Source organism: Xenopus tropicalis, chromosome 10, assembly GCF_000004195.4.
Source record: "Xenopus tropicalis strain Nigerian chromosome 10, UCB_Xtro_10.0, whole genome shotgun sequence".
Classification (NCBI taxonomy): Eukaryota; Metazoa; Chordata; class Amphibia; order Anura; family Pipidae; genus Xenopus; species Xenopus tropicalis.
In genome coordinates this window covers 34,381,866-34,407,328 of record NC_030686.2, presented here as the reverse complement: position 1 = coordinate 34,407,328, position 25,463 = coordinate 34,381,866, and the positions used below count along the sequence as shown (strand labels likewise).

Here is a 25,463-nt window from a genome sequence, read left to right as displayed (position 1 = left end):
CAACGACCAAGCTTATCAAATAAACATTTTTATTGACAGCGCAATATAGAACATACATAAACATATTTACAGATAGACAATCACAAAGTCCAGTGGAAAAGTCATTCTATACATACAGAAGCCAAAGTTACGTAATCCCTTTATATAAATATTGTTGAAGCAGGTTCAAGCCATCTAAATGGTGCAAAACTGTATTTGTGGTATTGTATTTGCCTGGATTTCATTCACCTGGCTCATTCCACCACCTACGCAAGTAAAGTGGACTATTTCTGGAAAATGATATGATTTTGTTTTTTTTACAAATAATTTTAATGAGACCACAGCACAGAAAAATCAGCTGTAGCATATACCGGTACAGTTTATTATATTAAAACTATGTGCAACAATAAAATAATGTATCAATCTAGCAGAAACAGGAATAAACATGTAAAAATACAATTTCAGTGCTGAGGTAAAGAAAGCCAATATAGACTCAGCTTTGTCTAAGATAAATAAGAGCAATATTGTATTAGAGCAGGGATCCCCAACCTTTCTTACTTGTGAGCCACAGTCAAATGTAAAAAGACTTGGGGAGCAACACAAGCACCATAAAAGTTCATGGAGGTGCCAAATAAGGGCTGTGATTGGCTATTAGGGGCCTCTATGCACCCTATCAGCTTACAGGGGGCTTTATTTGGTAGGAAATCTTGTTTTTATTCAACCAAAACTTGCCCCCAAGTCAGGAATTGAAAAATAACTCCCTGGTTTGGGGGCACTGAGAGAAACATCCAAGGGGTTGGGGAGCAACATGTTGCCCCTGAGCCACTGGTTGGGGATCACTGTATTAGAGCATCTTATTCCAAGGATAAAAGTCTTGGTGACAATGGCTCAAAAATGACTTTGGATAAGACACAAGGTCAAATTTGAGTTTCTGTAACTTAGATTTTTGAGGTTTATTAAGTGCAAAAAAATCAAAAATTTGAATGAAAATACTACACATCTAAAGCTGGTGAGTTCACGGAGAAGTTGAAAGGAGTTGTATTACAAATGAGGGGAAGAATGTGATTTCACTGTGTTTGAGTTTTTTAACTTTTTATAGGTTTTTGGAATCAGTACAGGTATGGGATCCCTTATCTGGAAACCCATTATCCAGAAAGTTCCGAATTAAAGAAAGACTGTCTCCCATAGACTTTATTATAAGAACATCATTTTTTAAAAATGATTTCCTTTTTCTCTGTAATAATAAAACAGTACCTGTACTTGATCCCAACTAAGATATAATTACCCCTTATTGGGGGCAGAACAGCCCTATTGGGTTTATTTAATGGTTAAATGATTCCCTTTTCTCTGTAATAATAAAACAGTAGCTGTACTTGATCCCAACTAAGATATAATTACCCCTTATTGGGGGCAGAACAGCCCTATTGGGTTTATTTAATGGTTAAATGATTCCCTTTTCTCTGTAATAATAAAACAGTACCTGTACTTGATCCCAACTAAGATATAATTACCCCTTATTGGGGGCAGAACAGCCCTATTGGGTTTATTTAATGGTTAAATGATTCCCTTTTCTCTGTAATAATAAAACAGTACCTGTACTTGATCCCAACTAAGATATAATTACCCCTTATTGGGGGCAGAACAGCCCTATTGGGTTTATTTAATGGTTAAATGATTCCCTTTTCTCTGTAATAATAAAACAGTAGCTGTACTTGATCCCAACTAAGATATAATTACCCCTTATTGGGGGCAGAACAGCCCTATTGGGTTTATTTAATGGTTAAATGATTCCCTTTTCTCTGTAATAATAAAACAGTACCTGTACTTGATCCCAACTAAGATATAATTAATCCTTATTGGAGGCAAAACAATCCTATTGGGTTTAAATGATGTTTAAATGATTTTTTAGGATGGAGATCTAAATTACAGAAAGATCCCTTATCTGGAAAGCCCTGAGTCCCAAGCATTCTGGATAACAGGTCCCATAACTGTTCGTGAAACTTGAAAATTCTAATTTTGATAATTTTTTCCCCTGTTTTCTGCGCCAACTAAGCAGGATGAATAATGAAACTGAATCCTTACTTACTTTACGACAGGGACTGAAAGGTTAATATAAGAAGCAAACTAATTTGTAAAACTGCATTTAGATTGTGTTGCCAAATTGCACGTCGGGGTCTCTGAACAGAAAAAAAAATATCAATTTTTATATGCTAGTAAATTTAGTCACTGATTACTGATGACCCCACCCCCATTTCGGGGGTATCTTGCAAAAAAACAGACAATTTGCCATTTTATCTGACTTTTTGGAGGTGCTGAAAGATATCAGACTCCAGGCATAGTTTAGACTCATAGATCCGCTGTTTTGAGTCATTTGTAGACAAGTACATCCATTCGCCAGTGGAGCAGTTTCTGTTCCCAGCACTGATTGTTTTAACAAATAATGAACCTTTTGGTTAAAATTCAGGGCCACTGCACTCAAATTCCCCTATGTCCCAGAAACACTTATTATTAAATGGCTGTATGTTAAATATAGTTTTGTAAACTCAGCACATACACAGTAAACACCAGTGAAGTCTCATAAATGGGTGGCGTGGTTGTGAGCAAACATGTTTGTTTTATTACAGTTGCCCTCTAGATATAATCACTTGGCAGGTGGAGAGCACCTTTTATCTCCGCAACAAATGTGAACGGCTGTAGCCTTCAACAACATACTTTGGCCTACTTTCAGCTGAGCAAATACCAGGCATATCTTTTTAGCAAACACGTTGCATAGTTGTGTTACGTGGTTTAGCGTATTGACCGCCCCATTTTCCCGTCAGTGCTATCAGTTGACTTCAGCATTGTGACTGCTTGTTAACATATTCTGCTTGCCAGATTCTGAGGTTCAAAGCCTGGTCACACTGCTGTCCGAGAAGGTCAGTGCCAAAGAGTTTAGGAGCATATGTAAACAAATTCCGTTCATTCCTCACCTGTGAACATGAGAGAATAGTGAGATAATGGCAGAGGAGAATGAAAAGGAAGAATGTGGACTCAGTGTTGGCATATAGCATAAATGGCAATCTATATAATCAAAAGATGAGACAATGGTCACCCAAACATAGTACTTCTAAACAATACCTATCATACTTTAGTGTTTTCAAACAGCTTCCTGCCTGCCCCTATTTTAGCTCTCTATAATTCCACCCACGTGATGCACGATGGCAACTATCAGGGAGTCAGCTCCCACTCATCAAGCCCCAGTCCACATCAATCTCCAACCCGCCCCATTTGTCACCTAAATGTGTTGGGGAAGGGAGTGATTGGCCTTGGGCGCAGCTCACATTTGGCATCAATTTCAATTCAGTTTCTTTGCTTATAACATTCTTATTTTTGTGAAAGTGAAACAGAATATATAAATATATAGAGGACGTAAATGCTCCTTATTACTTTCCCATTGTACTCCCCAAAGAGAAGGTTCCCTAACCAGAGGCAAAAGAACCCTCCAGTGACAGTTCTTCCAGCCATCCTGCTCTGCTTATCTAACATAGGGAGATTACTGAGCAAGTTAGCTTGGCTTCATTACCCCATAACTGAACCTACTGATGGAATACATACTAAGGGACATGAACAACATATCCATTTTAAGGGGAATTATTAAACCCTCTGCTTTAAGAGAGGTCTGAGCAGGGTCGGACTGGGCCGCCGGGACACCGGGAAAAATCCCGGTGGGCCCCGGCCCTAGTGGGCCCCGTTGGCCCAGTCCGACCTTTGCCAGCGCTCCCCCTTCTGACTGTTCCTCCCCTGACGCATTCAATTTATACGCGCTCGGGGAGGACGTCAGGTGGGGGCCCTGTGGGGGGAGGGCTAGGGGGGCCCCTGCAGGGGGGGGGGAGGTTAGGGTACACGGCTGGCTGGGGCACCTGCAGGGCCCCTGGGGTGGGCCCTGCACCTCCCAGTCCAACCCTGGGTCTGAGCACCATTCACTATAGAAAGCAGAGGGATTTCAAGTCCCGAAATCCATAGCTTCACAGGGAGTGGCTGAATTACAGTGTGAGTGTAATGGGGCGGCCAACTGATTCCAGCAAGCGCAGAGACACACTATCATGGTTTCCTTTCAATCTGTGGAATCACGTCTGTATAAAGAATAAACATTTATATTGATATCTGGAAGCTCAGATGGTGTTTATGCACCTTTCCTTCATAACCCAAATGAATGAGTTCATGTCAAAGGGTTTTTTTTTCTTCTCTTTAAGAATAACGCCAAATAAAAAAGAAAGAGATAGATAAGGGCAATTGCAACATTTTCTGGCAACTGCTGGTCTTGGTAACTGCATCCAAGGGCAATACTGGAAATGAGTGCAGGTTTACTGAGGGCTTTAAGTGCAAATCTGTATTCCAGGAACGATTTTTGAACCCTGATGCCCCTAAAGCTTTTATGACACACACAGACGTATTAGTCATGTACTTGCTCTAAAAATGTCCCTTTAATAAAAGCTACAAGTGATCCGATGTGCTCCCAGCTACTGAACCTTGATGGCATGGCTGCTCAGCATAATGAACTGATTCCCAGAAATGAAGGTTATACTCTCAGTGTGCCATAATATAGACACGTAAAGGGGAAATTGTTGTGTTTGCTGCTCATTATTGGCCTCACACTTAAATGATGTAGTGCAGTGCTGTCCAACTGGCGGCCCGCGACCCCCCTCTGTGTGGCCCCCCACCTGTCTGGCTGCTTTGATGGCTTACTCTTGTGTAAGCTTTAAATGGTATCAGTACTGTGATTAACTGCCCCCCTGCATGGTTCTCACCTCAGATTCAGGCTGTAATCAGGCTGTATTGTTTAAATATGTAAAACCTGTGTTTTTCACACCTTTTAGTTTCTGTATTGTTCACCCCCTGCAGTGTTCACACCTCTGGCTCAGGCTGTAATCACCCCCATTGTTCCCCTGTTCACACCTCAGGAGCAGTAGAAACCCACAAATAATCCCTGCACACTGCAAAAAGAACATATACTGAGGTGGTACTTCAATTAAAAAGTTTTTTAATATATAGTTATTTTGCAGACTGTAGGAGCAGTGCCAGCATTGTGTCACTGTAGGCTGCCTGTGTGTGCCATACACACAGGCATCATAGGGCAAGCAGAGTATGGCACACACAGGCAGGGTAGGGAAGGCAGAGTATGGCACACACAGGCAGAGTATGGCACACACAGGCCAAGTATGGCACAAACCAGCCAAGAATGGCAAACACAGTGAGAGTATGGCACACGCAGGCAGGGTAATAAAGGCAGAGTATGGCACACACAGGCAGGGTAGGGCAGGCAGAGTATGGCACACACAGGCCAAGTATGGCACAAACCAGCCAAGAATGGCAAACACAGTGAGAGTATGGCACATGCAGGCAGGGTAATGAAGGCAGAGTATGGCACACACAGGCAGGGTATGGCACACACAGGCAGGGTATGGCACACACAGGCCAAGTATGGCACAAACCAGCCAAGAATGGCACACACAGTGAAAGTATGGCACACAGACAGGGTAGGGAAGGCAGAGTATGGCACACACAGGCAGGGTAGGGAAGGCGAGTATGGCACACACAGGCAGGGTAGGGCAGGCAGAGTATGGCAGGTTTTTGCTGTACTACAACCATTAATATGGGTATGGTCATGTGATAACATGGGTGTGGTTTCAAGTAGGTGCGGTTTCAAAAAGGGGAGTGGTCAAAACGGGCTTCCATTATCGGCCCTCCACCACGTAGGTCGGAAAAATTCCGGCCCTCAGTACAACAGAAGTTGGACAGCACTGATGTAGTGTAATTGTCCAATTCATATTTAAAAGCTTTCCCTAAGGAAATGCCCTTTACAACCTTTTAGAATATTACATATCTGAAAAATCACAAACACTTGCGCTAAATATAAATTTCTGGGCTGTACTGATTGCTAATGGATAACGTTTTAACTACATGAAATCAATGCAGAGATTTTAACAAATAAGCACTCACCAGTGATATATAGAAGAAATGGGGGTACCCAGGGCACAAATAAGCACTCACCCCAAATGTCCCCCTAACTGGCCTTCAGGCTGGGCCCCCTTAGCTCATAACAAGGTTACAGATATATAGAAACATTGGGGTAACAGTCACCCTGCTATAGTTCCAGGGGTACCCAGGGCACAAATAAGCACTCACCCCAAATCTCCCCCTAACTGGCCTTCAGGCTGGGCCCCCTTAGCTCATAAAAAGGTTACAGATATATAGAAATATTGTGGTAACAGTCACCCTGCTATAGTTCCAGGGGTACCCAGGGCACAAATAAGCACTTACCCCAAATCCCCCTCTAACTGGCCTTCAGGCTGGGCCCCCTTAGCTCATAACAAGGTTACAGATATATAGAAACATTGGGGTAACAGTCACCCTGCTATAGTTCCAGATGTACCCAGGGCACAAATAAGCACTCACCCCAAATCTCCCCCTAACTGGCCTTCAGGCTGGGCCCCCTTAGCCCATAACAAGGTTACAGATATATAGAAACATTGGGGTAACAGTCACCCTGCTATAGTTCCAGATGTACCCAGGGCACAAATAAGCACTCACCCCAAATCTCCCCCTAACTGGCCTTCAGGCTGGGCCCCCTTAGCCCATAACAAGGTTACAGATATATAGAAACATTGGGGTAACAGTCACCCTGCTATAGTTCCAGGGGTACCCAGGGCACAAATAAGCACTCACCCCAAATTTCCCCCTAACTGGCCTTCAGGCTGGGCCCCCTTAGCTCATAACAAGGTTAGGTTAGGGGTATAGTTTTCCTTAAGTCATAAATATGCCCTATAGCTTTCACCTGTGTGTGATATCACTTCCGGGTGCACCCCACGGTTTCCCCAACCACTACTTAAAAGTTGACAGCTCTGTATTTAGATGTGTTGTTGGAAGAAGCAACCTTGTCAAAATATAGCCAGGCTAGTTGGGCTAGTTAAAGTAAACTCACCTGGATTTATCTCCTGTGGAACGCAACTGGAAGTTCACGGCTGGGCATCAGAGTCCCCAAGTGTAATGTCTCCACTGGATCATTATCGGTGGCTACAATCTCGTACTTCCTAATCAGCTGAAAGGGATATTGAAGCAATGTTATTGTGAATCTTTCTCCTCTAATAATTTGCTAGAAAAAAAAATCTCTAAATACATTTCAGGTGAATACATTTCTCAATATTGTGTAAACTAAGCAGAAAAAAAAACCTGCTGCATTTACTTAAATCATATGTTTTATACCATAATTTAGTGGTGACATCTTGAACTTTCCATTCTGATAAAAATGGAAATGGTACCAAATTCTCATTAACTCATCACCTTAACAACAAACTTCAGTAGAACATGGGTCACATAGGACTGGTATTGAGTTGGTATAGGTTGGAAAAATTAGATCACTCAGTTTCTTTCACACAGTAACTGGGTGCCAGAGGTACAGACGCTATAATGCCAAGCAAAGCTATTAAAACAGATTGAAGTAGTAGCCACTTGAGGTTCCAACCACAGTACAGAATATTCTTCAGTACCCTGAGCTTACACACTTTTTCCCTTATACTGGAGAAACATGCACAGGGTACTGACCATGTACACTCCTTGATGAAGCTTCACGCTGCTCTATCAAATAGCCTTGAATATATTTTGGTTCTGAAGCAATAACATGTAGGATCTAGTCCATGTCTACAAGGTCCATCTTCTCTGACATTCATTGGAATCTATTCTTATTCTAGGACTCTTCTTCTCTAGGGCTTTTCCTAAGGTTCCCTGCACCATCCACTTCGTCCAAGAGGGTTGTCCAAGAAAATAAACATAACTACTTACTTCTACTTGCATACCACTACCAGGTAGGCACCAATGGAGGACTTCCCTACTATCCCAGGGCATATGCTCAACAAGATGGGGCTCATTGCACTAATGCTTAATGGAACCAGACCTAGCCTGACTTAGGTAATGGAGCTGCATGGGGAAATTACAACTGTAGAGTAGGTAGAACGTCTACTCCATTACAAGACTTTAATTATTCTGATAAAATTGTTGACCATAAGGAAAACGTAAGTATTTTTCCCCCTATTTTGCTAAAAAAAATCCATTCTCATACAGAATATACTGTTTTTGCCATATCTGGAGCAGAGAAGTAATTTCAACTTAATTTTGTTTGTTCAAACATTAACAAGACTGAAACAGTCACTTTTATATATAAATTTGGTAATTTAGAAATAGTTAAAAGAAAAGTAGTTAACAAACAGCAATAGTTTAAAAAAGTAAGACAATGACGAAAAAAATGTTGCTAAAGAGGGCACTTACTGCTGAAAGATTAAGAAGCTGTTGTGCTTTGATGACATTTGAGAACACTCATGGCTCTTTGTTTTCATACTTGTAATGTTTATTTTAAAGAACATAAAAGGTGTCAATAGGTTCAACGAAATACAAGGGGTTCATGGAGTTTGCCAAGAGATATCTTAAAAACACAAAAGCTGCCAGTTCCAGCCATGAAACCTGATACATAGTTCATTATGAGAAGCTCTTACCCAACACAGAGTTAATTGGAGCTGCAGCTCGGCCAGTCGTCGGCCGATACACATTCTTTTCCCGATGCCAAATGGAACGTGAGCAAAGGGGTTGATGGTGTTCTTTTGCTGAAGCCAACGCTCGGGTCGGAACTGGTTCCAGTTATCAAAGCATTCTTGGTTTGAGCCCAGAACATGGCTGTTTATGGTCAGTACAGTCTAAAAAGGGGAATCATTGCCTGGTTATTCAATATAAACAAAGAACTATACTTTCAAAGATGCATTCTGGCCATGGTGCCCAATTTCCTAAATAACCACTACTGTGAATTGGCCCAACTACTAAAAGCTCCTGTTCACAAACTGGTACTGTGCTGCTTGAATATCTAGAAACCATCTATGCAACTCTACATGTGGCCCGAGGGGATGAAGCTACCCTGATGTTTAATGTTGGCAACATACCTTAACTTTAAATAAAGCCTGAAGTGTCTGGTCTAGTCAAGAGCTAGAGAGGTTAGTGAGTGTATATGAGCTATAGCCCAAAGTGTCTGCGAATCAAAAACATGTGAGTCATTTAATGTGTGTCACTAATTCCCTCCCTGCGGCTTTAGAAATGCTTTAGCAAGAATTGACTATCTTTATCTTTCATAACCCTTGTTAAACAGAGTTATATAATATTTCCCTACATGCCCACAGTCAGCCCCTTTATTGCTTCTGCCACATGAGTTTGCCAAGAGAAATACAGAAAGAAAGGACGTTAGACCACCAAAAACCCAAGTATCAACATTCGTCAAATGTAATAAACACGAAAGAAGGAAGTATCACATTTTTCAATTCGTTTTAAATTGAAACTGCTTTCTTATTGTTTATTCTAGTCAAGAGATTCTGGCCAGGAATACAATGTCCCTTTAATCCTTTCACCCAGCTACTCACCCCCTTTGGCAGAACATAATCTCCAAGAACGGTTTCTTTATCGAGAGTTCGGGTTGTGAAGGGAATGGATGGAGTAATCCTGAAAAATAAATATTTATATAAAATTAACTAGACAGGTCTGTTGTTTGGGAGTTTGGGCTGAGGTTGAACAGACAATGTGGGGCCACATTATTTATATGATAAATATTGATTATCCAATCTATAGCTCTTTAGCTGCAGCTATTTTGACTTGTGGGTCTAGATCTAGTCCTACTGTCTCCATTTTGCCCTATTGCCTCCATCTTGCCCTGCTGTCTCAATCTTCCCCTATTTTCTCCACCTTGACCTACTGTCTTCATCTGGTCCTACTGTCTCTATCTTTCTCTACTATCTCAATCTTTCCATACTGTCCTTACTGTGTCGTACTGTCTCCATTTTGCCCTATTGCCTCCATCTTGCCCTACTGTCTCCATCTTCCCCTCTTTTCTCCACCTTGACCTACTGTCTCCATTGTGTCCGACTGTCTCCATTTTACCCCACTTTCTTCACCTTATTGTCTACATCTTCCCCTACTGTCTCCACCTTCTCCCTATTGTTGCCACCTTGCCCTATTATCTCCATCTCCCCCTATTTTCCTTTTCTACATCTTGTCCTACTTTCTCATCATGCCAGTCCTGTTTCTTTCTTCCCTTGTTTCGTTCATCTTGCCCTAATGTTACCACCTTGCCATACTGTCTCCAACTTGCCCTGTTGTCTCAGTCATGCTCTGCTGTCTTAATCATGCCCTACTCTTTCCATTGTGTCCTACTGTCTCCATCTTGCCATACTGTCTCCATCTTATCCTACTCTCTCCATCTTGTCCTACTCTCTCCATCTTGTCCTACTCTCTCCATCTTGTCCTACTGTCTCTGTCTAGCCCCACTGTCTCTATTTTGCCCTACTGTCACTATTTATGGCACTAAGTAGGTCACTTTTTAAACTGCATTGCGGGTAAAAAGTACAGCAGTTTGCCCTAAGGGTTTTATATGAACAGAATAGAAATAAAGGTGTGCCAAATCAAGTCAATAATTTTCATTTTTGTGTTACTGGTCCTTTCATTCTCAAAGGAAGCTCACCTCATTGATTCTTTCAAGCAGGCCTTTAGATATGGCATATTTCTGATATCATCTGCCGTAGGGACCTGGTCTGGTAACAATACACTCTCAATTTCTTCTAGAAGTTTCTTCTGAATGTGCGGGTTACGGGAGATGTTGAATATTGCCCAAAGCAAACTGTTGGCTGTCTACAATACAAAGAACCCATAAAAAGTCTTATTGGGATTAATCCACTGGTAAATGTATATATTTCCATGAACTAAAAGAACAAAATACCATGGAGTGTCAGCCAGTGGATGGCCGCAATAAATATGCCATGGATTTTAAATAGAACTTGAAGCACAGATGGCAAAAAGCCTTGAGACGCCAGTTCCAACACTGGGTAAAATATAAAAAAGTCATGGGGAATTCCTAGTAGAAAGAATTGTGTGCTGTCTGCAATCTCATTATTTTATTTATTCTGATCATTGTGTACTTAGCCGAAATTGGCTTAAAAATGACAGCTTTTATATTCAGTGCTTAGATGAGAACCTAAATACCTAATTATTATCTAATCTTGATGGTTGCATATCATATAGGCACAAGTCAGAAGAACACAGCAAATGTTTGCCCAGTCAATCATTAGGCGTTTATTAAATTTGTCCAAAGGAATTTCAGTATCATAAATCATGAAGTTAAAGTAATTCCTGCATTAAAATGAGCATCCTTAGGGGGCTGTTCCTGCTGAATTGTGCTTAGTACAGGGGAATCCCTATGCTGCCATAGTTTTATGGTATCTCTCTGTACAGGCTATGAGCAAACTTAGGGGGCTGTTCCTGCTGAATTGTGCTTAGTACAGGGGAATCCCTATGCTGCCATAGTTTTATGGTATCTCTCTGTACATGCTATGAGCAAACTTAGGGGGCTGTTCCTGCTGAATTGTGCTTAGTACAGGGGAATCCCTATGCTGCCATAGTTTTATGGTATCTCTCTGTACAGGCTATGAACAAACTTAGGGGGCCGTTCCTGCTGAATTGTGCTTAGTACAGGGGAATCCCTATGCTGCCATAGTTTTATGGTATCTCTCTGTACAGGCTATGAGCAAACTTAGGGTGCTGTTCCTGCTGAATTGTACTTAGTACAGGGGAATCCCTATACTGCCATAGTTTTATGGTATATCTCTGTACAGGCTATGAGCAAACTTAGGGGGCTGTTCCTGCTGAATTGTACTTAGTACAGGGGAATCCCTATCCTGCCATATACCTATCCTGCAACTGTATGATCAGGAAATAAACAGGGGAAACATTTATTTTCCTTACAGTTTCCACTGCCCCAATGAGCATTTCGGTGATGGTCGCGTACATTTCTTTTTTGGATAACTTGCTGTCGTTGTAGATGGTGCACAAAAAATCTTCGGAGCCTTTTGATGACAGTTTAGTCAATCTTCTGTCAATGTGACATTTGGCTGCAAGAAATAAAAAGATTATATATGATTAGATTATGATGAGATTATATGTGAGAGCCCAGAGCTTGGAAAGAATGAATGTAACTGAACATAAATTAACTTAAAAAAGAATCGACTAAGTTAGATGGGGTGGGGCAGAAGATAGTTGAGCATCGGAATGGGCAGTGAGTCTGTGGGGGTCATTTATAAAGACTGGGCAAAGTTGACAACCAATCAGGTATTTGCTTTCATTGCTCAATGTGCAGCTGGATAAAAACTCTAATCACTATTGCTATAGGATACTTATATTAAATGACCCCCTGTGACTCAAACAGTGGGTGGGAATAAAACCTTTTAATGGCGGCTTACGTTGAGAGGGACAGGGAGTTTGTAGTCTCTGGGTTAATACACATCCAAATGTGACAGAAAACGAGTTTTCATTATTCTAACTTTTGTGTGTGCTTTTTCTAAGGGCTGACTGCTGGATGGTTGTTATTCTGTACAAAACATTTAAACCTAAGTAATGTGAAAGTAAAAATATCTCATCTGATGTTGACTTTTTTTTTGCATGAGTGCTGGTTTACTTACTGACAGAGCAGAACTGAAGGAGAATTTTTTTTATCTTAAAACAAGCAAAAAAAAAAATCATTTCAATTCATAAATATGTATACGCTGTCATACCAACAAGTGGCGAGTCAGCCTTTTGTGTGGTTTGTGGACATAGTGGAGTTCTTCCAGTAATAAACGCATTCACTTGCAGAAAGAATTTACCTACAATGCTGTGAATTGTAAAATAATCATGCTTAACCCTTTAAAATCATTGAAAAATTGTTGCTGATATATAATATATTAATTAATATGACCAAATTTGTGTGCCCGCCCCTTCTAACTTAAGGGATGAGCTATTTAAGCTACAGCCATACACAGGGTCGAACTGGGCCGCCGGGACTCCGGGAAAATACCCGGTGGGCCCCAGCCCTAGTGGGCCCCAGCGGGTCAGACCCGACCCTGTTGCCACTCCCCCAGCCGCCGGTGTCCTCCCCTTATGCGTTTCACTTACACGCGCTCAGGGGAGGACGTTTGGCGGGGTTATGAGGGGATACCTTAACGGGTGCCGGTGGGCCCTGCTCCCCCCAGTCCGACCCATGCCATACAATGACATTTCTGACAATTCCCTGCTTCCTACTTTGTGAAGCAGTTTAGGGGAAGGGCCCATGCACAAAGCCAGGCTCATACAGATTGGGTTTGCTGAGATGGGACTGCACAGAGCCCTGACTTCAACCTAATTGGACCTCTGAGATCAGTTGGAATCCTGACTGTGAGCCAGGCCTGATCCCCAACATCAGTTTCCAACCTCACTAATGCTCTTGTGGCTGAACGGAAGCAACTCCCAGCAACAATGTTCCAACATCTAGTGGAAAAAGTGCCTTGGAATGCCACTGTAGACTTTGAGTCAATAGGCAACTCTCTTCTTCTACATTGGTTTCAGATACATGTCTGTAACATTTTTTCTCATACCAGTTTTGAAGATGCTGTCCCAGGCATGAGTGTGGTCCTTCCATATCTTAGTATTCAGGCTTTTGTGGAGTTCAACTGGTGTCACCATCATGAGTCCAAAGGTGCTCATCATCTAATGGTTGGAAACAAAGAAACATGTTTTTATTATAGTGCACAGAGAGGACAAGGAGCAAGCAGTTGATTGGTTTAAGTTGATTTATTTAATAAAATGCCCTTCCCCATTACATAAGGATTACAGGGCAATTTATCGTCTGAATTATCAGTTTCCCTTTCACTGTATGCAGGGCTGTGATTGACTGTACCATTTTTATGGCTGTAATAAAGTTCTGGGCCTCTTCCCCTAAATTCGGCTGCAGAAATCCAAATCTCTTCTCATAAAGCACAAGACAAATACCTGAAACAGAGGAAGTCAGAAACATAAATAAATACCCAGATAACATTATTTATATGGAGATGCTGAAAAGGGTGTCAGGGGGTATTGGGGGTGTAGTTTAATAACTATTTGTAAGAATGCTAGTCTTAGGGAGCATTGATTTGGGCTGTAACCCATCAGTACATCAAACTGTAGAACTTATTATTTCCAGAACTTATTTCCACGGTCCTGAGTGACAATAATACATTACTTTTAAGTACTGTTTAGCATGGTGCCCCCAATTACAGAAAGGACCCCTATTCAAAACACCCAAGGTCCCAAGCATTACAGATAATATATCCCATCCCATTTTGGATACTGTTCTGCCTGTAACCCAGTCAAAATAAAAAGTTGTTATTCAATGATAGAAAATATTGAGATGTCAGTGTAAGATCTTACTTTCAAGTGACCATTTATTTAGTTCACAATATAAATCTTCTATTGTTCCATCCTCATCACAAACACTGTCAATTCTCTTCATAAAGTCCACTAAAACCTGAAAGGACATGGGACATAATAGTAAATTCTTATGAAAGGCATCTTCAGAAACTTCTGTGTTGTTAACTGAATATTTCAGTACATTCAGTTGATTGGGTAAATAACCAGTTTCCCAGACTTAGTTCTACTATATTTCTTTTGTCTAATGGGAATATTAAGAGGAGGATATATCATTAATAGGCACCACTGGAGCTGTGGCAAGGAGGGGGCCTCCACTTGATGACCATTTAGGGCGAAAATTAGTGATGGGCGAAATAATTCGGCAGGCATGGATTCAGGGTGAATTTCCGCGTTTCGGCATTGGAGGAAAAAATTGCTGTGCGTCAATAAACTGTCGCCCGTGTAAAAAAATTGTCACGTGCATAAAAAAATGTTGCACATGACAAAAAAGTTGCCCGCATCATTTTTTTGACGCACACTGCAAATTTTTCTCGACATGCAACATTTTTGCTATTCAAGAATCTTTAGACGTTTATGATTCACTAATTTTTTGGGAAATCAAAATGGGACAGATTCACTCATCACTAATAGTGATGGGTGAAAAAATTTGGCAGACATGGATTCGTGGCGAATTTCCGCATTTCGCCATTGGCGGATTCTTAAGCGAAACGGGCGCAGTGGAAAGATTTGCAGTGCATCCAAAAAATATTGCCCATGTCAAAAGATTTGTCGTGAATCAATTTTGTTTTTTCCATTTCGAGAATCTTTTAAAAGATTTTCCACAAAGCAAAATGGGACTAATCACTAGTGAGAATCATTAGATACGTCTAAGAGTTCAGCTTGAAGGTTATTTGGGGTGAGATTTAAGGTGATTATGTATTTGCTGTTCTATAGATTCTTAAACGTATGACCGATACTCTAACATTTTCCTATATCGGTACCCACTTTGTGAGCTAAAGGGGACCCTGAACAAACATTGGACCTTCAAACGGGGCCCTGGCCATTTAAAATGCACTGCTCCGGTGGTTCTTTTACAGTGTTGCTAGATTATCAAGACATTATAAGTGTAGAGAAATACAGCCAGACTCATTTGCAGATATATGTAAAGATTGATGTATATTGTGGATTTCTGTATATTGTTACACTGCAGTAGAGATGTAGCGAACCTCACAAAAAAAGTTTGCGAACCCGTTCGCGAACTTCCGCCAAAAAGTGCGAACTTTGCGAACCCCATAGACTTCAATGGTAAGGCGAACTTTAAAACCTAGAAAAGCCATTTCTGCCCAGAAATACGTTGTTGACACAGCGTTGTGTTTTGTGCTGTAAAGGGCAGAAATCACACTACATTTCTAAACTTGTGTAATAAACTGCTTTTACAAGGACTATTGGGTTACAGCAGATGAGATCAGCAGGACAGCTGCCCCCAGCAGCTACATACAGAGCAGTAGAAAGTAGATCACTAGTCAGCAAAGCTACCTAAACTGTCCCTCAAACCCCTGCACAGCTCTCTCCCTATGCTAACTCATCAAGCACACACAGACAGAATGTAAAATGGCTGCTGGGCTTCGGTTTATATATGGAAGGGAGTGGTCCGGGGGTGGTCCAGGAGGGAGAGCTGCCTGATTGGCTGCCATGTATCTGCTGGCTTTGGGGTGAGAGGTCAAAATTTGGCTCCAGCTAAGGCGAACCCAAAGTTGCGAACATCGCTAAAAGTTCGCGAACTTGCGAACACCCGATTTTCGTGTGAATTAGTTCTCCGGCGAACAGTTTGCTACATCTCTATTTGGCACAGAGTGGTAGTGCCCTCACAGCTTTGGAAGGCAGATATGATATACTTTACATAGACTGTATAAGTGTGTGTGTTAATTACTATAAGTTATATAAAGTTACTTTAGGTCAATGTATAATTTGATGGAGAGAAGCTGAGGCTATAATCATCCATAAAAACCCCAAATCCACCCACGTTAATACATACAACCCCCAACCCAAGATTAACTTTGGATTTATTTTGGTACAAGGGGTTGTGAAATGATGACACTTGACCATCAAATGAAATGATATATCAGAGGAAGATGTTAATGGAAAATATCACACCAAAATTAGACAGAAGGAATGCACATTAAGAATGTCAATCCGTTTACCTCATTGATTTTAGTATCTAATTTCCCCACTTCTGTTGGCTTCATTAGCTTCTGCTGAAAGGCACTTCGGACTCTCTGCCAGTCCTTTCCTTCTCTGCATAAAATGAATAGAAAATGAGGGGAAAAAAAGGGAGCCATTATATATCCAACCATCTTTTATTAAAAGGTCTGAATTGAAAAAGCACAAACTGCTAATTGGTTGCTATGGGTTACTGCTCCTGGGCAAACTTTGTGCTTTTTATTACATAACCCCCATAGTGTCACAACTCCCCAAAGAGCACTCCATAGCTCCAGTCAGGGCAAGTAAATATTGGGAAGTTACTTTTAATGACTAAAATGCCTGGCTGGCATCAGATCAGAGTTTTTTTAAACTCATTGAACTCATTCACCAGATAATCCTTTCAGAGGATCCATTACAATGAGAAGAAAGGAGGTTTCATTTTCATGTGTATCCAGTACTTAATGATATTGTGCAACAAACTAAATATAGGAAAGGCAGTTAAAGGAGAACTAAAGTTAAACTAAAGAGATAGGCTAGAAATATTACACATGATGTTTTGTGCTTCTGTACCAGCCCAGGGCAACCCCAGCCCTTTAGCAGGGAAGATCTGTGCATCCAAATATGCCCCAGTAGCCCCCCATTTTCTTTTCTGCTTCTCACTGGACATACTCTGTGCTGCTGTCAGTTACCTGAGCTTAGGGACCGACTCACAATATACTGTATATATAGAATATAAATGGCACATTATACTGTATAGAATATAAATGGCACAATATACTGTATATATAGAATATAAATGGCACAATATACTGTATAGAATATAAATGGCACAATATACTGTATATATAGAATATAAATAGCACAATATACTGTATAGAATATAAATGGCACAATATACTGTATAGAATATAAATGGCACAATATACTGTATAGAATATAAATGGCACAATATACTGTATATATAGAATATAAATAGTACAATATACTGTATAGAATATAAATGGCACAATATACTGTATATATAGAATATAAATGGCACAATATACTGTATATATAGAATATAAATAGCACAATATACTGTATAGAATATAAATGGCACAATATACTGTATATATAGAATATAAATAGCACAATATACTGTATAGAATATAAATGGCACAATATACTGTATATATAGAATATAAATAGCACAATATACTGTATAGAATATAAATGGCACAATATACTATATATATAGAATATAAATAGCACAATATACTATATAGAATATAAATGGCACAATATACTGTATATATAGAATATAAATGGCACAATATACTGTATAGAATATAAATGGCACAATATACTATATAGAATATAAATGGCACAATATACTGTATAGAATATAAATGGCACAATATACTGTATATATAGAATATAAATAGCACAATATACTGTATAGAATATAAATGGCACAATATACTGTATAGAATATAAATGGCACAATATACTATATATATAGAATATAAATAGCACAATATACTATATAGAATATAAATGGCACAATATACTGTATATATAGAATATAAATGGCACAATATACTGTATAGAATATAAATGGCACAATATACTATATAGAATATAAATGGCACAATATACTGTATAGAATATAAATGGCACAATATACTGTATAGAATATAAATGGCACACTATACTGTATATATAGAATATAAATGGCACAATATACTGTATAGAATATAAATGGCACAATATACTGTATATATAGAATATAAATGGCACAATATACTGTATAGAATATAAATGGCACAATATACTGTATATATAGAATATAAATGTAACAGTATAAGGCTGATTAGTAATTCATTCGGATTCACATTGCATGGCAGCTCTGAAACCAGTACAATTAGGGGCAGATTTACTAATCCACGAATCTGAATTCTGAAAGGGAAAAAATCGGATTAGAAACGAAAATTTTGTGACTTTTTTGTCGCCGTCACGATTTTTCTTATTTCTCACGACTTTTTCGTCGCCGTCGGGACTTTAACGTATTTTGCGCGACTTTTTCAGTGCCGTCGTGATTTTTTCATATTGAGTGATAGTAAACGACGGAAAAACCAATCTGATGGCGACGAAAAAATCGCGGGACATACGAAAAAGCCGCGACGCCAATGAAAAAGTTGCAAACATACCAATCATTACGAAAAAACGCATTCGGACGCCTTCGGATCGTTCGTGGATTAGTAAATCTCCCCCATAGTGTCAGTTTATATGACAGACAAACCTCATTTTCTGCTCAATAATTTGCAACGACCCCTAAGCTCAGCTTCTCAACAGCTGCTCAGAGCACAGTGCCCTGTCCCGGACAGTTCTAACAGAATCCAAAATGGGGAGCTCCTGTGACAACTGTAAAGGCCTATATAATTACCGTTATAGAGATGCTGAAACTTTAAGCAAGTACAGTCAGTTTAGTATATAAAATATGCAATTCCTAGGCATTTTTACTGGTCAGGTTTAGTTCTCCCTTAATTGCGTTCTTATTATATTTTCACGGTTACTGTGTTTAATAAGAAACTTTACTTTTAATGATCTTTTATTTCAAGACACGGCAGTGCTTAAAAATAGATGATGTTTGGTTGGTCGTGGGTTATCTTTATGTAACGATGAATCAGTAGCTAAACAGTAGGTTATACATTTTGGTCCAGGCTAATTACATAATCCCCATTTGGCTAACTAACCTCCCACTAAGAAAATGTCAAAAGCAAGATTAGACACTTCCTGTGTGTTTTACCAGAGTTAGGGAAGGAATGAACTTTAACCAAAACATCAGCTCTTTAAATAACGTCACCGCTACACAAGCACTAGGGCTTGATTTGTTTCATGCATTTAATACTACGTCTCTTTCATAAAACCCACACCTTCTGTTTGTTGTTTCACTGAATCACCCCCATTACTTTAACTGAGTTCCTTTTTATGGAACTGACTGTCATGTCTGAAGACTTGGCACCTCGACACTGAAGGCCACGTCTGGTAGACTCTTCTGTTCTGCTGTTTCATGTGTATGTGTGGAAAAAACGTAACATCGTCTGTGAAGTATTTTATTAGGCTTGTGCTTGTCATAATATATTTACTGTTATATAAGTTCTGTATGCCAAGCCCAACAGATGGGCATGGAAAACTACAGGGGATTGGGAACCTCCTGTTGGTCATTTATGGTACAGAGGGCAGGAGTTTTTGGTACATTTATGGTACAGAGGGCAAGAGTTTTTGGTACATTTATGGTACAGAGGGCAGGAGTTTTTGGTACATTTATGGTACAGAGGGCAGGAGTTTTTGGTACATTTATGGCACAGAGGGCAGGAGTTTTTGGTACATTTATGGTACAGAGGGCAGGAGTTTTTGGTACATTTATGGTACAGAGGGCAGGAGTTTTTGGTACATTTATGGTACAGAGGGCAGGAGTTTTTGGTACATTTATGGTACAGAGGGCAGGAGTTTTTGGTACATTTATGGTACAGAGGGCAGGAGTTTTTGGTACATTTATGGTACAGAGGGCAGGAGTTTTTGGTACATTTATGGTACAGAGGGCAGGAATTTTTCTGGCCTACATGAGCCCATAATGGAAGCCAGTTTTGACCACTCCCCCTATTTAAACCCACTTCAGACCTTACCCATGTAATGGGTGTTAGCGCAGCAAAACCCCAAATAGCTGGTGTTCACTGCAGGGATATCACCCTTCATTCATATGCAAAAGAAGTTCATTATGTCATATTAAGATGTACCCTTAAATCCATATGCCTCCCCTGTGGATAGCACAGCAACCCCCAGCATATAATTACACACCATAGGGACCATATATTGACTATTTCCAAATGCTAACAAACTCCCAGAACAATCCCCTGCCAGGTTCACCACCCACAGGCAGCATAAGGCAGGCAGAGTATGGCACACACAGGCAGCATAGGGCAGGCAGAGTATGGCACACACAGGCAGCATAGGGCAGGCAGAGTATGGCACACACAGGCAGCATAGGACAGGAAGAGTATGGCACACACAGGCAGCATAGGGCAGGCAGAGTATGGCACACAGGCAGCATAGGGCAGGCAGAGTATGGCATACACAGGGAGCATAGAGAAGGCAGAGTATGGCACACACAGGCAGCATAGGGCAGGCAGAGTATGGCACACACATGCAGCATAGGGCAGGCAGAGTATGGCACACATAGGCAGCATAGGGCAGGCAGAGTATGGCACACACAGGCAGCATAGGGCAGGCAGAGTATGGCACACACAGGCAGCATAGGGCAGGCAGAGTATGGCACACACAGGCAGCATAGGGCAGGCAGAGTATGGCACACACAGGCAGCATAGGATTAGCAGAGTATGACACACAGGCAGCATAGGCAGGCAGTACATACAGTGACACAATGTTGGCACTGCTCCTACAGTCTGTCTGAGGTGTAAACAGGTGAACAATGTGGGTGCTTACAGTTTGATCCTGAGTTGTTACCAATGCAGGGACAGGGTATTCTGGTTATGGAGGTTCCTATTAACAAATTCAAAGTCATGTGTTTTACCAGTGGGGGTTCAATTTGGGTTGAGTGACTTTTTAGCATATATGTGGGATTCTAAGTATATTTTTGCTCAGTAGTACATAATGTAGAGACATATTTTATGAAAGCATTTCCAACTACCCATCAAGGGTAAATTAAGATCTGGCTTGCTAATGGCCTCACAGTTTTAGGGAGGACTCAATTGTTAAATAAATTGACCTTTTTTCTGCACAAATGGCTATATTTTGGGAAAGCTGGTCACATGATAACTTACAGTATTAGCAGTCCATAAGCTTCGTCACGATAATCTCTGTAGGCTTTCCATGGCTTAATCTCTAGCCTTTTGGGGTAATTGCTTTCTTCCCTGTAGAGCGCTTCAAGAAGACAAGGGGCTCCGATATGGACAGAATCAAAGGATCCGAGCTTCATACGGAAGATCTTCCCGAACTGCTTGTGGTAACTTGCCTGGGAAATAAACCAGAGCAGATTCAATTTATTACAGTTCATTTCAATCTATAATAAGAAATGAGAAATAAAAATAACAATTAACCCCTACAAACCCTCCCTCTATATATTATTCACATTTACACTTGCTCCACATTGTGTCTAATGAAGTCACATAATGGATAAGGTTTAGTATTTGTGGCAATCTTCCTTTCATTTCATCCTGTCTTCTCATTTTTCTCAGTGCCCTCAGTTATTGCAAGAGACATTCAGTCAAACCTGGTAAACACTGGTGCGATGATAGGTATATAATGTGAAAAAATAAATTAAAAGATCATTAAACAGACACTGTCTTTGGTTTGTGTGTAATGCTTTAAAAAGTAAAGAAGTTTTGGAGTAAATTGGATTTATTATTACATTTTGATTATTCTGTGCTAGTATTGTAAAGGCAGTCAGTTCTATGACTGCTTCCTTTATCTTTCAGATCAGCAGTCCTGTCCTGCTTTATGGCTGAGATTCTAGCTATCTGTATAACAGAGCATTCTGTCACAGTGGCACAGATCCTATCTGATACCCATTGTAAGCAGCAGTCCTGCCCTGCTTTATGGCTGAGATTCTAGCTATCTGTATAACAGAGCATTCTGTCACAGTGGCACAGATCCTATCTGATACCCATTGTAAGCAGCAGTCCTGCCCTGCTTTATGGCTGAGATTCTAGCTATCTGTATAACAGAGCATTCTGTCACAGTGGCACAGATCCTATCTGATACCCATTGTAAGCAGCAGTCCTGCCCTGCTTTATGGCTGAGATTCTAGCTATCTGTATAACAGAGCATTCTGTCACAGTGGCACAGATCCTATCTGATACCCATTGTAAGCAGCAGTCCTGCCCTGCTTTATGGCTGAGATTCTAGCTATCTGTATAACAGAGCATTCTGTCACAGTGGCACAGATCCTATCTGATACCCATTGTAAGCAGCAGTCCTGCCCTGCTTTATGGCTGAGATTCTAGCTATCTGTATAACAGAGCATTCTGTCACAGTGGCACAGATCCTATCTGATACCCATTGTAAGCAGCAGTCCTGCCCTGCTTTATGGCTGAGATTCTAGCTATCTGTATAACAGAGCATTCTGTCACAGTGGCACAGATCCTATCTGATACCCATTGTAAGCAGCAGTCCTGCCCTGCTTTATGGCTGAGATTCTAGCTATCTGTATAACAGAGCATTCTGTCACAGTGGCACAGATCCTATCTGATACCCATTGTAAGCAGCAGTCCTGCCCTGCTTTATGGCTGAGATTCTAGCTATCTGTATAACAGAGCATTCTGTCACAGTGGCACAGATCCTATCTGATACCCATTGTAAGCAGCAGTCCTGCCCTGCTTTATGGCTGAGATTCTAGCTATCTTTACAAAGGTCCAGGATTGTTTCTTAAACATACCTAAATGAGTCAGATAAGAGAGGTTAGCAAATCAATGCAATCAAAGCCACAGTTATTTTTAAATCTGTAATTTTACTAAATTATATATATTTGGTTACATATAACGGAATAGACAAAATACATTGCTGTAAGGGCATTCTGGTTGATATAGCTGGAGTGCTTTAATGCTAGACATTCTTGACCAAGTGAATCAGAGGCATGACTAATTACACAAACACACACGCTTTCCAAATAACTGTTTCTGTGTGGTGAGCAGGTAAACTTGGAAAAAATATAATTGAAACAAAAATATACATCCTTCTAAGTAGGTTTAACTAATTTCTAACATTATAAGTAAGTTTGCAGCATGCATCCATTACTCAGTTTTAATTATAAATGTAACATAGTAACATAGTAAGTTGGGTTGAAAAAAGACATAGGTCCATCACGTTCAACCATAAAATGTAACTGCTATTGAACTTAGTATCTGTCTGGCTGTTTATATTTTCTGTCCTGGTTGGTTGGTTTTGATTTTCAAAACAATGTAGCGGAAGCCAGCTGATTCACAGACCTGTGCAGTGTGCAAGGCTGAGTTCTGATACATTTTTTCTGGAGACAGAACCAGCAGTGCAGAAAGGGACAGAAAAACTCTGCTTTCAATAGAAACTGCATTTACAAACAACTGTGAAACCATTGCACATCTTTACTGGGGTGGTTCACCTTTACTTTAGCTTTTATTATGTTATAGATTGGACACTTCTAAGCAATATTTCAATTGGTCTTTATTATCAATTTTTTTATAATTTTTGCCTTCCTCTTCTAACTCTTTGCACCTTTCGAATAGGAGACACTGACCCCGGCAACTATTGCTCCTGAAGGCTACAATTTTTAATTTTTTTCACTTTTTATAACTCATTTTACAATTTTGGTCCTTCCCTATTCCTATATTAGTCTCTTATTAAACCAGCTCCCTGGTTGCTAAGGTATTTGGACCCTAGCAACCAGATAACTGCTGAAGCTCCAAACTGGAAAACGGCTGATCAGAAATGTAAGTAATTAAAAAAAACTACAAATAATAGAAAAATGAAAATTGGAATATTACTCTCTACATCATTTTGGGTTTACGTCCCCCCTTAAATCTAAAAATCTGATGAGAGTATGATCTTGTATCAAGTACATATATACTCACCAGTGCTTCATGTTGCCTTTTCAGCCCCCCTTTCCTTAAAATGTCCAGCAAGCTCCCCAGTATGGGCAATTTGGTTGGTCCCGGCAGGGCTGCCAGTGAGTGGGGGCAGGAGGAGGGTGCTGGGAGTTCTTCCTCCTTTAAGTCACAGACAGCAGTGGCAGTGGGGATGCTGTGCTGAACGCTGATCGATCTGGATTTGAGCAACATCCCAAGGAAATCTCTCTTTATTCTGGAAGTCATATTGAAGTGTGGGAGAGTGTGTACCCCCTGGGTCAGGAGAAGTTAGTAGGTTTGTAAAGGGCTGCATCTTGCAGAGGTTTATATAGCCCTCGCCTTAGCTCTGTTAGCTGGACCAATGAGAAGCCCGGGTTTGCTGGTGTGTATCCAGCGTGCAGGAAGGTGCTGTAGTACTCAGAGTTCATTAAAGAGATTTTTTTTTTTTCTTGGCATGAGAATCGCAAGCTCCAGCCAAAGCTCTAGATAAAAGCAGGTTAAACTGAACTCACACGTGTTACTCGCTGCTCATAGGTTTGGCCTTGGGACCTTGCTGCAAGGTTCGACTTTTTTTTTTTTATTATTTGTTCCTTTTTCACATTGTTTGGAATTCAGAGGTAACAATCAGACACACTGCACTCTGTCACCTGGTGTGCAACACCTCTGTCACCCCTGTCACCTCTGTCCCACAGCTCCTTCCTAGGCTGCCCCAGCTTCCCCAGGCTATTAACCCATTTACAACCGAAAAACAAATGTGCTTCCTCAGTCCATGTCTATTGCAATGGTTTGAGATAGAATGTAAAGTGTACTGGGTGCACATATGATGAATTTTCTGCATAGTTCTGCAAACAGATGAGCGTTGCCACATTGTTAAAATGAAAATTCATCTCTGCTAGTGCAAAAGCACTTTCTGCACTGGACCCGCTCAGATGCTAAAGTTGTAAGGACAGAGCAGGAAAGGTGGGGGCAGCATTGTGGTTGCTGCCTCAGGCAGCAGCAGCCCCAGAATCTCTGCTGTTGTGTGCCCATTCCTTCTTTGTATATTTGTATTTATACATATGGGAGGGAGGTGCCATATTGTTTACCTTAGACAGTACAGTATAAGGGTATAGCTTATTGTGTGCCCAGAACATTCCTTTTTTTGTATATTTGTATTTATATATATATATATATATATATATATATATATATATGGGTGGGAGGTGCCATATTGTTTCCCTTAGACAGTACAGTATGAGGGTACAGCTTATTGTGTGCCCAGAACATTCCTTCTTTGTATATTTGTATTTATATATATATATATATATATATATATATATATATATATATAAATGGGTGGGAGGTGCCATATTGTTTCCCTTAGACAGTACACTATAAGGGTATAGCTTATTGTGTGCCCAGAACATTCCTTCTCTGTATATTTGTATTTATACATATGGGAGGGAG

At 40.4% G+C, this 25,463-nt stretch overlaps 1 protein-coding gene across 1 annotated transcript; it reads right to left on the bottom strand.

The window, feature by feature from the left end:
* Positions 1–1,896: 1,896 nt before the first annotated feature.
* cyp24a1 (cytochrome P450 family 24 subfamily A member 1) lies at positions 1,897–24,369 on the bottom strand. The gene is made up of 12 exons (XM_012952963.2): positions 24,024–24,369; positions 21,243–21,433; positions 16,419–16,512; positions 14,239–14,335; positions 13,730–13,821; positions 13,428–13,539; positions 11,785–11,930; positions 10,508–10,674; positions 9,414–9,492; positions 8,505–8,702; positions 6,941–7,057; positions 1,897–2,948 (listed from the first exon to the last, which is right to left on the bottom strand). The coding sequence occupies exons 1-11, from the start codon at positions 24,261–24,263 to the stop codon at positions 6,947–6,949; spliced, it is 1,527 nt and encodes a 508-aa protein (XP_012808417.2). The 5' UTR covers positions 24,264–24,369; the 3' UTR covers positions 1,897–2,948; positions 6,941–6,946.
* Between the last annotated feature and the right edge of the window lie 1,094 nt (positions 24,370–25,463).

Bases quoted from the DNA above. Each gene is read 5' to 3' on its own strand.
- cyp24a1 (XM_012952963.2), bottom strand. From the start codon at position 24,263: ATGACTTCCAGAATAAAGAGAGATTTCCTTGGGATGTTGCTCAAATCC. The intron at 21,434-24,023 runs GTGAGTATATAT...TTTATTTCCCAG, and splicing joins AAAGGCAACATGAAGCACTG to GCAAGTTACCACAAGCAGTT. The intron at 16,513-21,242 runs GTAAGTTATCAT...CATTTTATGCAG, and splicing joins GCTTATGGACTGCTAATACT to AGAAGGAAAGGACTGGCAGA.